The sequence below is a fragment of the Callorhinus ursinus genome, unplaced genomic scaffold (assembly GCF_003265705.2).
Source record: "Callorhinus ursinus isolate GAN/ISIS: 27379988/994484 unplaced genomic scaffold, GSC_fseal_2.0 scaffold6, whole genome shotgun sequence".
In the NCBI taxonomy this organism is placed as follows: domain Eukaryota; kingdom Metazoa; phylum Chordata; class Mammalia; order Carnivora; family Otariidae; genus Callorhinus; species Callorhinus ursinus.
The window spans coordinates 66040399-66052853 of NW_027397068.1; the positions used below are offsets into that span (position 1 = coordinate 66040399).

General features: G+C 37.9%; 1 protein-coding gene across 13 annotated transcripts in view; it reads right to left on the bottom strand.

Annotated features, from left to right (window-relative positions):
- Positions 1 to 12455, bottom strand: part of SYNE1 (spectrin repeat containing nuclear envelope protein 1) — a 336369-nt gene that overhangs the window by 26283 nt on the left and 297631 nt on the right. For all 13 annotated transcript variants that reach the window (XM_073894098.1, XM_073894101.1, XM_073894100.1 and 10 more), the window contains 4 exons: positions 6408 to 6595; positions 4593 to 4743; positions 1398 to 1580; positions 999 to 1136 (listed from right to left, as the gene is read on the bottom strand). In XM_073894098.1, coding sequence (XP_073750199.1) covers positions 999 to 1136; positions 1398 to 1580; positions 4593 to 4743; positions 6408 to 6595 — 660 coding nt within the window. The remainder of the gene's footprint in view (positions 1 to 998; positions 1137 to 1397; positions 1581 to 4592; positions 4744 to 6407; positions 6596 to 12455) is intronic.

The window sequence follows — 12455 nt, forward strand, 5'->3', positions numbered from 1 at the left end:
TCAAACATGACTAAGAGAAACCATCCAAATGATAATGTCACAGATTCTTCTCAGATGATTCTTTTATTGGTTCAGGACATGATCAGAAAAGATTATAATTATCTGAAAAACAAGGAATTCTGGGGGATTATTTAGACTCATTCTATAAAGTTGAAAAGAGTTAAGCTAGTGGGGACAGATTTCAGGGACAAATTTTAATGCAACATAAGAATAAACCCTGGAATAGTTGAAATTACCCACTAAGGAAAAGGCTGCTGGGAGAAGGGAGCATGGTGGTGAGCTCTGTGACCCTTCCTGAGTCTAAAAAGAGTCAACTACCACTTGGTAGAAATTTCCTGTTGAAGGTTTTAAATATTGGTTTGTCTGTGAAACGACTCGGAAGAGTCCGTGGGGAAGGGGTGGGGCTCACTATCAGGGCTTGCTACTTTCCGATTTTTTCATCCTGAGAATCTATGAGAATCTATGATTTTTTTCATCCTGAGAATTTATTCTCGCATAATACTCAACTTGTTAAAACGCTCTTCCTTTTAGGGACTCCTTATATCTAATGCGTTATCACTATTCAAATTTTTAGTTAGCCACTGTGTTGGAACGGCATGGTGAAACATATCAAATATGCTTAAAAATTAACTTGGCATCTACGGCTATGGAATATGTGGAATGAAATCCCAACATGAGCAAGTTGGAACATGGAAGTCAAATGAACTATTTGAAGGTGCTAGAAAGAAAGCAGAAAAAAAAAAAAAAAACCAGCCAAAAAACAAGATTCCTAACACCCTGGCAATGAAGTTAATAATGAAAAGTATATAGACTAATGGTAGTTATCTTTGGGTAATGTTCTTTTTTTCATTTTTAATACATTTTATATTTTCTGAATTTTTTTTAATCGAGAACTAATTTTTTCAAATGAGTTCTTTACTATGTTCTTTACAAAAGGATCTACACATCTCTTCCTCTTCGCATCTTCCTCGCAATTTGAAAAATCACTACTATCTTACCTTGAGTTGCTTTATTTTAGCTTGAACGTCACACTCAGAAAAATGCTCAATATTAGTGAGTTGTAGATCCATCTCTGTGAGCCACACCAGAATGCTGTCCCGAGCAGTCTCAAATTCCTCACGCTGGCCAATGAAATGCTGGATGTGAAAAGAAAATGATAAAAAACTAAAATCCACATGCACATACGGAGATGACACTACCAATTCCAACGTTCTTCTGGAAAGTCACTTTCTCAACAAACAATGAGAACTCTGTAATCCTTTACCATATAAATTACCCTAAAAACCACTCTTGCCATCCCAATCTTATAAAAGTCACTGAGATCGTGTCTGAATAGGTTCGCATGGCCCATTCCCGTCCTCTGGGTCTCTAAGTGACAGGGGAGGCCTAAGAAAGACCTTGAGTCTGCGCAAGATGGAGGTGACACGCTTTTGCAGGTTGTCCCATCTCTGGTTGCCTTCGTGAACCATCTGCTTTAGGCTACAGGCGGAATCGGTGCGGTTCTCTCTGGCCAGGCGACGGTACTGCTTGTTGATCAGCTCCAGCTGGGTGAGGCTCTCGTGCACCTGTCGCTGGAAAGCCTAAGACCACAGAGAAGCATGTCAGTGAGAGGACCAGTGAAGGGCTCTCAGCAAGGGCACTGGCCTCATCCTGCAGTGAGAGGGAAAGGACAATTTCTAAGGAGGGTTTACTTCCCCTTATTGAACCAGATTAATGGATCAGTGTGGCTAAAGGACAGGGCGTAGATCAAACAAAAATATGAGAGAAATTGGTAAACAGGAATAACTATATATATATATATATATATATATATATATACACACACACACACAAATACATATACATGTATAATATACACATGTTCCTATGTTATAGTTTTCAAAATACTGAACGGTCCGAAAAAAATTTCCCAGGAAACAAACTGATTACACAAATATTTATGTGTGCTGAAATGTGAGTCTGAAAGGTTCAAAAATTTCTGATGTCAATACTGAGAAAAGAACTACCTGTGAAAGATGTAAGCTCCTAAAAATCCAGAAACTTCTTTAATTCTGATGTCCATTAAAATAATTAAACCCCCTTTTTGCAGAAGTTGTCTAAATGCAAGCTGTTATTAACTTTTAAGAAAAGCGATTTAGTAAAATACAAGTAACCTTAAATAGAGGAAAGTTCGGAACACACTCTGTTTCTTTTTTGTTGTTCCTATGAATTACTCAGTTTTTACAAAACATTTTAGAGCTGATGCACCAGCTTACATGGTAGTGTCTATTTATTTATTTTTCTTTTGCAATCTTTTATTTCTACCATGTTCTATCAATCGTCCTCCATTCTTGGCCCAGGTCACATACTTTGGGCAAATTTCATAACTATACCATCACTTTTATTTATTTATTTATTTATTTATTTATTTATTTTTAAAGATTTTATTTATTTGAGAGAGCGAGAATGAGAGAGAGAGAGAGAGAGAGAGAGAGAGCACATGAGAGGGGGAGGGTCAGAGGGAGAAGCAGACTCCCTGCTGAGCAGGGAGCCCCATGCGGGACTCGATCCCGGGACTCCAGGATCATGACCTGAGCCGAAGGCAGTCGCTTAACCAACTGAGCCACCCAGGCGCCCACTATACCATCACTTTTAACGATGAATAGTTTTTAAATGACTAAAACATAGTCCAATTCACTTGTATCTATTTATTTTTAAGGTTACCCTATGTACACTTTCGAGTTTCTGAAGTAAAATACTCTTCTTTCTCTCTGCAATATAGCATAGTCCTACTGTAAGAATCATTTAGCCAAAATAAAATGAAGTTTTTTTTCAAACTCATGTATATGATTTATGACTGACATTGATCCTGACATTGGACAGAAAATTGTACTATCAAGTGATCTGTACTCATCTAAATCACAAAATTCCGCTTCCTTTGGTTCAATCCATTGTTTATTTGCTACCACATCTGTGCCTCTGATATGGCTTTCCTTCTGAGAGTTGCTTTAAGAGACTTTGTCTTAGTAAGTCTAATCTCCTATTCTATAAGACAATTTAAATTACTCCCCAGAAAATGAAGCAGTAAGAGAAGTTCAGCTTTGCCATTACTGGGAGTCACGGAATATGTTTTTCCACTGGAGTGATGGCAGGCACCCTGGGGTGGGTACCCAGATCCATCCCAAATTTTCATGCATTTGAACAGGAAAAGACTGTCCTCAAACAACAGTTGGTGGTTTTTTAAAAATTTATTTGTTTCTTAAGAAAGAACATTAGTTATTATTATAGAAGCTAACCATATGGCTAACTTTTGCCATAAAATCTGAGAGTCTAAAATAGCATCAAAAAGGACCGTACACAATCTGCTTTGTAGTATAAGCCAATTATAGAAGGTTTAACCTTTATGAAGCAGAGCATAGTGAGATGGAGTACATGAATACCTCACTGGCACTGGTTCACGCCAGGAGGACCTGAACTCTACTATACGGCCCACTGTGGCTTTTCACGAGAAATTTTCTATGGGAAAACATTTTAGATACGAACTTATTTTCCTGGAATTTGGTGGTAGAGTTATGCATAAATCCATACTCGGACATCAGAATAACTCTTATTTACTTTACATAGCATTTGAGCTTTTTAATAAATTGGTATAGTTGCTCACCTAGGACTCCTTGATTTTAAATCCCACAAGCACAAAAACCAAACTTTGTATTTACTCTAATAGAGCTTCAGTAAATGCCACATAAACTGACATTACAAGGTAAAAATAAATTCAGTTGGATTTGGTTGGGAATTTAGTCTTATTTTTAAGCATCTCAGGGGTCTCGGGGCAGAATTAGCAACCAAGAATGATTTTTGTTAAGATACATGCATCGGGACTTTGCTGTCAATATCTCTGGGTACATATCTGCCTGTCAGGAGGAACTGATGGAAAAAGAAACTTCAAATGAAAACATGGTGACCTTTAGGCTATGTCAGGTCCTCTGTGAAAATGAGCGTGTTAGGGTTGTATCATCCCGCGGGGACAGAGCAGACTCAGGATCGCACAAGCAGGCCAGACACTGGAGTTGGTGCAGCTATTTTTTGTCCCTGTAACTGAAAAGTCTTGGCGACTCAAGAATGGCACTGCTCTTCATTATTAATTAGAAGTGACTTATGATTAAAGTGTTATTTAATTCTGGAGCCAACTCTACTTTATCAATGATGTAAAAATATATATATCTATTCTCTAATTAGATAAAATAAAGATCAAGAAAATATACTTGGAAGAGAGATTTTGATAGCATGAAAGATCATATTTTCATCTTAGTTGATGGTAAAGAATTATGAAGTTAAAAAAATGCCAACATTTTTTGGGAATATTGAGTTGTGCTTTGTAAGAGAATTTCTTGCCAATATGACTTTATTTGTAATTCTTGAGAATCTTAACATAAAAACCTCTTTCCACCTCCTTCTTTGCCTACCTGTGAGGCAGTAATAAAGATGACCACAAAGTCACCACCCAACGGTTTCAACAAATACTGTGCAACTGAACAGTCATTTTGTCCTGAGACACCATTAACTGGCTATGCTCATAGCAAACTAAGGATCAAATATTTGGAATTATAAGTCACCTCAAATTTCTTTAGTTCTTCCTTGGCAACTGTATAGAGCACCCCGGAAGAGCTGGGGAAGGCAGCTGTCCTTTCTGAAATCTTGAGCCAATCTTCAAAACGAGAATAATCATCCAGAAACTTCTGCCACAACCGCCACGTCTCTTCAATTCTGAGACAGAAAATGAAAAAAAAAAAAAAAAAAAAGCAGGATCCGATTGTTTGAGACTGTTTATGCTCCAGAACCCTGATGCCTGCAACGGGATTAAGAGTGCCCAAACAAGCAACTGTTGTGCCAAACAGTGTGTCATCAGCCAAGTGTGAGCACAGTGATAAAGAGACAACTGTCTGGGCTAAAATGAAACAGCTGTGAGTTTTGGGGCTTTGTTTGTTTGCTCTTGGTTTTTGGAATAAGTCAAATTGTGTATTACAAACACAACTGTTCTGTAACGTGAACTGTTCTGTACATGTGGGAGGGAGCTCAGAAGCGCAACGCCGGGTTTGGGGGGCACACTCATGCCACGGTTCCACTGAAATAAAATGAAGGTCTCAAGATGCATGGAAGTCCAACATCAAATTCACCCTCATCAAAATTAACCTATCGCAGGAAGACAAATATTAACCTTTCAAGAGTTCTCCAAACACTACAAAGGATTGTATGCTGTAAATAGTTATGATTATTTTCTAACCCATCACTATTTTTTATGTCTTGAATTTCAAAGCATTTTTCTAAACAACGATAAGGTTTTTATTATTTCATTTTAAATAAAATAATATTACTTTTCACTCTGCTAATTCTATAACAATATACTTATTCAGCAAGGGCATATTTTTATTTTTCTGAATTATATTTAAACTGTTAGGTCAGGTATAGTTGTTTTATACATTATAGTATATTATATTTGTATACAGTATATTTATATATAGTAGCCTCCCCCATCTGTGAGGGATCTGTTCCAAGATTCCCAGTAGGTGCCTGAAACTGCGGATAGTATTGAACCCCTGTATATACTGTTTTATCCTAGACATAGGTATGATAAAGTTTAATTTACAAATTAAGCACAGTAGGAGATTAACGACAATAACCAATAATAAAATAGAACAATTATAATAGTATACTGTAATAAAACTTATATGAATGTGGTCTCTCTAAAATGTCTTACTGTACTGCATTCACCCTTCTTTTTAAAATGTTTTTATTTTAAAAAAAATTTTTAAAGATTTTATTTCTTTGAGAGAGAGAGAGAGCACAAGCAGGGGGAGTGGCAGGCAGAGGGAGAGGGAGAAGCAGACTCCCCGTGGAGCAGGGAGCCCGACAACAGGCCGTCGAACTCTTTCCCAGGACCCTGCGATCATGGCCTGAGCCCAAGGCACATGCTTACCTGACTGAGCCCCCCTGCTGCCCATGCATTCGCCTTTCTTGTGATGATGTGAGATGATCAAATGCCTACGTGATGGATGATATTACATGAATGATGTAGGTGTGTGACTAGTGTTGGGCCACTGTGGACCTTCTGACCGTACATCAGAAGGCGGATCCTCTGTTTTCTGGATCCTGCTTGACCGTGGGTAACTGACACCGTGGAAAGAGAAAACATGGATATGGTGGGGGCGGGGGGGGAGCTACTGTATGACCTTTATGCTTACTTATTTTCCCAACTAAATGTAGATGGCGGCAAGTTTGGGACACCAATGCTCCTTTTGGACACTGCAACCAAAAGGAAATAGTAAGCAGTGGATGCTCTGGGTAGTAGTTGTTGTTGTTGTTTTTTTTTTTTTCTTTCTCTCTCTTTTGGGCCCTTCCTCTTTCCCAGCTCTTTGAACCTTGCCGCTTACTTGAGTCTTCTTTCCATGGACATGGCACAGATATTTCTCCACCGCCGGTCCAGGTTTCGTGTCGCCTGCTGGATGGAGTCACACTCCGCATCTGTGGCGCAGGCGTCGCAGTCATGCAGCAGGACCTCACACAGGTTGAGGACGGAGGCCACGCCCGTGCTATGTTTCTCGATGTCTCTCTGAAGCTCCTGTGGGGAATGAGACATGCTTTATTCAAATATTTGGATGCAGATAAGAGAAACTGCAACAGGCTTCGCTGACTGAGAAATGGTGAGGCAAACCCTTGACAAGTATCTCCTTTCCTTGAATGCATGAGGTTTCTTCAACGCCATTTATGAAAAATGGCAAGCTCAAAAACGGGAGAAAATGAAGCTAGAGATATTTTGGCTATGTGAGCAATGCCAAAATATAAATGGAACAAATGAAATACACTACATTAATTACTTTAAGAGTAAAATTAGCTTTTGTAGTGGTTGAAGAATAAATCTTGCCCCAGACTCTACTTTATAGATATATCACTTCCATTTCGATCCACTGATCAATCAGTCAAAGGAATACATGTGCTCTTGTTAATAGCTGGCACTTAAAAACTGGGATTTCATTTCCAAACTTCTGCAAACTGTTTAAACAGTTAATTCTGCCATCATTAAAAAGTACCAGGATTTAAAAGACCTAGGTTCTCTATCATATATGACATCATAACATCAACAGCTTCCCCAGTGAGCAATTTTAAAGGTATGACAGAAATAGAGAGATGATGATGATAAATAAGGCACTGAATTTCCCCAGTATCACACCATGTAGTCTTTATATTAACTGCATAAAATGTAAATGCAAAATGTACGTTATTTTTTCTTTTGAGCTTTTAACTTAATTTGTTCAAGGAATTCCATTATTAAGAGAGGCTACTGGTATTTTTCTTGCCCTATTCATCAAGGTCCTTAATGTATTTTCCTTGTCTTTAAAACAATTCTTGGATGTGCCTAGCTTTTCTCTTGTTCTAAAGATAATTCCTCAACTTACTCAAATAGCTGAAATTTATATTTTTGTGTGTGTATTCTTCCTTCTATTTTTCTCTTTAACACGTTTCAATGTCTTCCATGCAAACATCCGCTTATTGTCAAATGCAGTAAGTATCTTTGATTAATATTTGGAGATTTTATGAAATAGACAAAAGAGGATAGATTCTATAAAAAAATATTTCCATTTCACTAAACAGTCCTTTCATATCTCTTGTGTAACCTCTTTCAGTTATGTGGAAGTTATCACAAGAACTGCTGGTCTAAAAAATATAAAATTGAACTCAATATTTGCTCAAAGACGAAGACAGAGACATCTACATCTGTGAATGAGATTGCTATACAGGAAATTCTAGGTCTTAAAGTGCCCCTTGTCCAAGGGTGTACATTTGGAAGTAGTGTTAGGCACATGAACATAATGCATTTTAAAAAGTTATAGCATTTTGATTTAAGTTTCCCCAAGCACTCAAAAGGTTTTCTTCCAGATTTATTGAGATATAATTGACATATAACAACACTGCATAAGTTTAAGATGAACAATGTGATGATCTGATGTATGCATATATTGTGAAATGATTACCACAATAAGTTTAACATCACCTCACATAGTTACAATATGCGTGTGCGTGTGCGTGTGTGTGCGTGTGTGTGTGTGTGTGTGTGTGTGTGTTGAGATCTACTCTCTTAGCAACTTTCAAATATGCAACACAGTATCATTAACTATAGTCACCATGCTGAACATTACATTTCTAGAACATGTTCACCTTATACCGGGAAGTTTGTTACCCTCTGACTACCTTCATCCATTTCCCTCACCATCACCCCCATCTCTGGCAAACACTCATCTACTCTTTGTTTCTAAGAGTTCAGTGTTTTTTAGAGTCCACACAGAAGTGAGATCATACAACATTTGTCTTTGTCTGTCTTATTTCACTTAGCATAATGACTTTAAGTTTCATCCATTTTGTTGGAAATGGCAGTATTTCCTTTCTTATGGCTGAACAATATTCCATTGTGTATATATACCACATTTTCTTTATCCTTTTATCTACTGATGGATACTCAGGTTGTTTCAATGAACTCACTGTTGTAAATAATGCTTCAGTGAACGTGGGGGGTGGAGATACCTCTTCAAGATAGTCATTTTATTTTTTTTCTGAAACCTACCCAGAAGTGGAAATCCTGGATCATATGGTATTTCTATTTTTAATTTTTTGAGAAACATCCATAATGTTTTCCATAGTGATGATACCAATTTACATTCTCACCAATAGTGCATGAGGGTTCTGTTTTCTCTACATCCTTGCCAGTACTTGTTATCTTTTGTCTTTTTTGGTAATAGCCCTTCGAACATGTGTGAGGTCTTATCTCATTGTGGTTTTGATTTGCATTTCCATCATGATTAGTAAGGTTGAGCATCTTTTCATGTACCTCTTGGCAATTTTAATATCTCCTTTGGAAAAATGTCTACTCAGGTCTCTTTCCCATTCTTTCAATTGGATTATTTGGGGTTTTTTTTTTTTTTTTGCTATTGAGTGGTAGGAGTTACTTATATATTTTGGATATTAACCCTATCAGATATGTGGTTTGCAAATATTTTCTCCCATTCCAGAGGTTGCCTTTTCATTTGGTTGATCATTACTTTTGCTTTGCAGAAGCTTTTTAGTTTCATTTAATCCAACTTGTTTATTTTTGGTTTTGGTGGTTGTACTTTTGGTGTTATATCTAAAAAATCATTGCCAAGCTTTTTCCCTACGTTTTCTTCTAGGAGTTTTATGATTTCAGGTCTTATATTTAAGCCTTTAATATATTATTTTGAGTTAATTTTTGTAAGTGTTGTAAAATAGGGGGCCAGTTTCACTCTTTTGCATGTGAATGTCCAGTTTTTCCAACATCATTTTTTGAAGAGACTATCCTCTCCCCAGTGGATAGTCTTGGCTCCCCTGCCAAATATTAGTTGACCATATGTGCATGGGTGTATTTCTGGGCTCTCATTCTGTTCCGTTGGTCTATGTGTCTGTTTTTATATCAGCATCATACAGTTTTGATTACTACAGCTTTGTATCATAGTTTGAAATCAAGAAGTGTGATACCTCCAGCTTTGTTCTTTCTCAGGATTGCTTCAGCTATTTGGGGTCTTTTGTGGTTCCATACAAATTTTAGAATTGTTTTTCTATATCTGTAAAAAGTGCCATTGAAATCTTGACAGGGATTCTATTGAATCTATGGATAGCTTTGGTTGTATGTTCATTTTAACAATATTAATTCTTCCAATCTATAAATGTGGGATATCATTCCATTTGTGTCTTCTTCTTTCATCTGAGTCTTATAGTTTTCAGTGTAGACATCTTTCAGCTCCTTGGTTAAATTTATTCCTAAGTATTTTGTTGTTTTTGATGTTATTCTAAAGGAATTGTGTTTTTTTTTTCAGATAGTTCATTGTTAGTGTATAGAAATGCAACTGGTTTTTGTATGTTAGTATTTTTATCCTGCAACTTTACTGAATTTATAAGTTCTAACAGTTTTTTGGTGGAATCTTTAGGGTTTTCTATCTGTAAGATCATGTCATCTACAAACAAAGAATTTTATATCATCCTTTCTGATTTAGATGCCCTTTATTTTTTTCTTGCCTGATTACTCGTTAGTAGGATTTTGAATATTATGCTGAATAGGCCTGGTGAGAGTGGGCATCCTTGTCTTGTTTTAAATCTTAGAGGAGAAGCTTTCAGCTTTTCACCATTGAGTATGTCACATAACCTTTATTATGTTGGGGTACATTTCTTTTATATACCCCCTTGGTTGAGAGTTTTTATCCTTTGAATTTTGTGAAATGTTTTTTTCTGTATCTACTAAGATGATATTATTTTTATATTTCATTCTAGTAATGTAATATATCATATATATTTTTATATGCATATGTTGAACCATTCTTGCATGCCAGGGATGAATCCAACTAAATCATGGTGTATGATTCTTTTAAAAATGTGCTGTTGAATTTGGTTTCCTAGTACTCTCTTGAGAATTTCTGCATCTATACTGATCATGAGTATTGGCCTATAGTTTTCTCCTCTTGTGATGTCCTTACCTGGCTTTGGTGTTTCTCGCCTTATAAAATGAGTTTGAGAGTGCTTCCTTCTCCTCAATTTTTTGGAAGAGTGAAAGTTGGCTTTAAATGGTAGATTTCACCTGTGAAACTCTCTGGTCCTGGACTTTTCTTCGTTGGGAGGGTTTTGATCACTGATTCAGCCTCTTTACTCACTATTGGTCTGTTCATATTTTCTACTTCTTCCAAATTCAGTCTTGGTAGGTTGCATGTTTCTAGACATTTATCCATTTCTTCATAGTATGTTATTACGATCCTTTGTATTTCTTATAATGTTTCCACTTTCATTTATAATTTTTATTTATTTGGGTTCTCTTTCTTTTTTTTAAGATTTATTTATGAGAGAGAGAGAGAGAGAGAGAGAGAGAGAGAGCGAGCACATGCATGAGTGGGAGGGGCAGAGGGAGAGGGAGAGAAAATCTCAAGCAGACTCTTTGCTGAGCACAGAGCCTGACAAGGGCTTGATCTCATAAACCTGAGATCATGACCTGAGCCGAAATCAAGAGTCAGATGCTTAACTGACTGAGCCATCCAGGTGCCCTTCTTTGTTTTTCTTGGTTAGTCTAGCTAAAGGTTTGTCAATTTTGTTTATCATTTCAAAGAACCAGCTCAGTGTTGTTAATCTTTTATATTGTTTTCCTATTCTCTATTTCATTTATTTCTGCTCTAATCTTTATTATTTCCTTTCTGCTGTCAATTTTGGGTTTAGTTTGTTTTTCTTTCCTAGTTTCTTGAGGTGGAAAATTATGTTGTTTATTTGAGATTCTTCTTCATGTATGCATTTATCACTATAAGTTTCCCTCTTAGAACTGCTTTTGCTGCACCCCTTAAGTTTTGGTACGTTGTGTTTCTTTTTTTTTTTGTTTGTCTCAATATATTTTTTATTTTCTGTTTGTTTTCTTCTTTGCTCAGGAGTGTGTTGTTTAATTTCCATGTATTTGTGAATTTTCTAGCTTTCTTCCTGTTAATTGGTTCCTAGTTTCACATCATTATGATTGGAAAAGATCCTTGATATACTTTATATTTTCTTGAATTTGTTGAGACTTGTTTTGTGGCCTAACATATAATCTATCCTGGAAAATGCTCCATGATCTGAGGTAGGGGGTGGAGGGCCGCTGAGCAGGATCTGCAATCAGCTCTGGTTGGGTGAGGTCATGGGCTATGCTCCCTGACAGGGCAGTACCACTGGCTGGACTCTGTGACTGGGTAGGGCTACAGGCTGAGCTCTGCAATCACTTCTGGTTAGGCTGGAGAGCAGGCCATGATCTTAGACTAGATAGTGCTACTGGCTGGACTCTGTGTTCAGGTAGTGCCACACGCAGGGCTTTGCAGTTGGACTGGGTCTCAGGCTGGCTCTTTGATTGTGCAGGGAGGCGGGCTGTGCCCTGGAACTGGGTGAGGTGATAGTCTGGGCTCTGCCATCAGGTGGGCTGCTGGCTGTGCTACCCTACTGGGCAAGGTCACTGGCTAGGCTCTCTGATAAGGAGGGACCTCCAGCTGTATCCCAAACGGTGTAGAACTAGAGACTATGCTCCATGGTTGAGTTGGGTCACTGTCCAGGCTTTCTTGTCGTGTGGAATCACAGGCTATGCTTGGTGATTGGTTGGGGTCACTGTCTGAATAAGGTTGAAGGCTGTGTTCAGCAATCAGACAAGGCCATAGGCTGGATTCTATTGCTAAGTGGGTTTGTCAGCTGGGCTCCGTGGCTAGCTAGGGTTGTAGGCTGGGTTCTGTGGCTGGGCTAGGCTGTAGGTTGAGCTCTGAGCTTGTCCAGGGTCACTATCCAGACTCCCTGATTATGTAGGGCCAGAGGCTATGCTCAGCAGTTGGGTAGGGCTGCTGGCTTGGCTCCTTGCTCGAGCAGGGTTGTTGGATGGGTTCCATGGTCGCTTGGGTTCCCTAGCCAGGCCTCCTGGTGGGACAGGA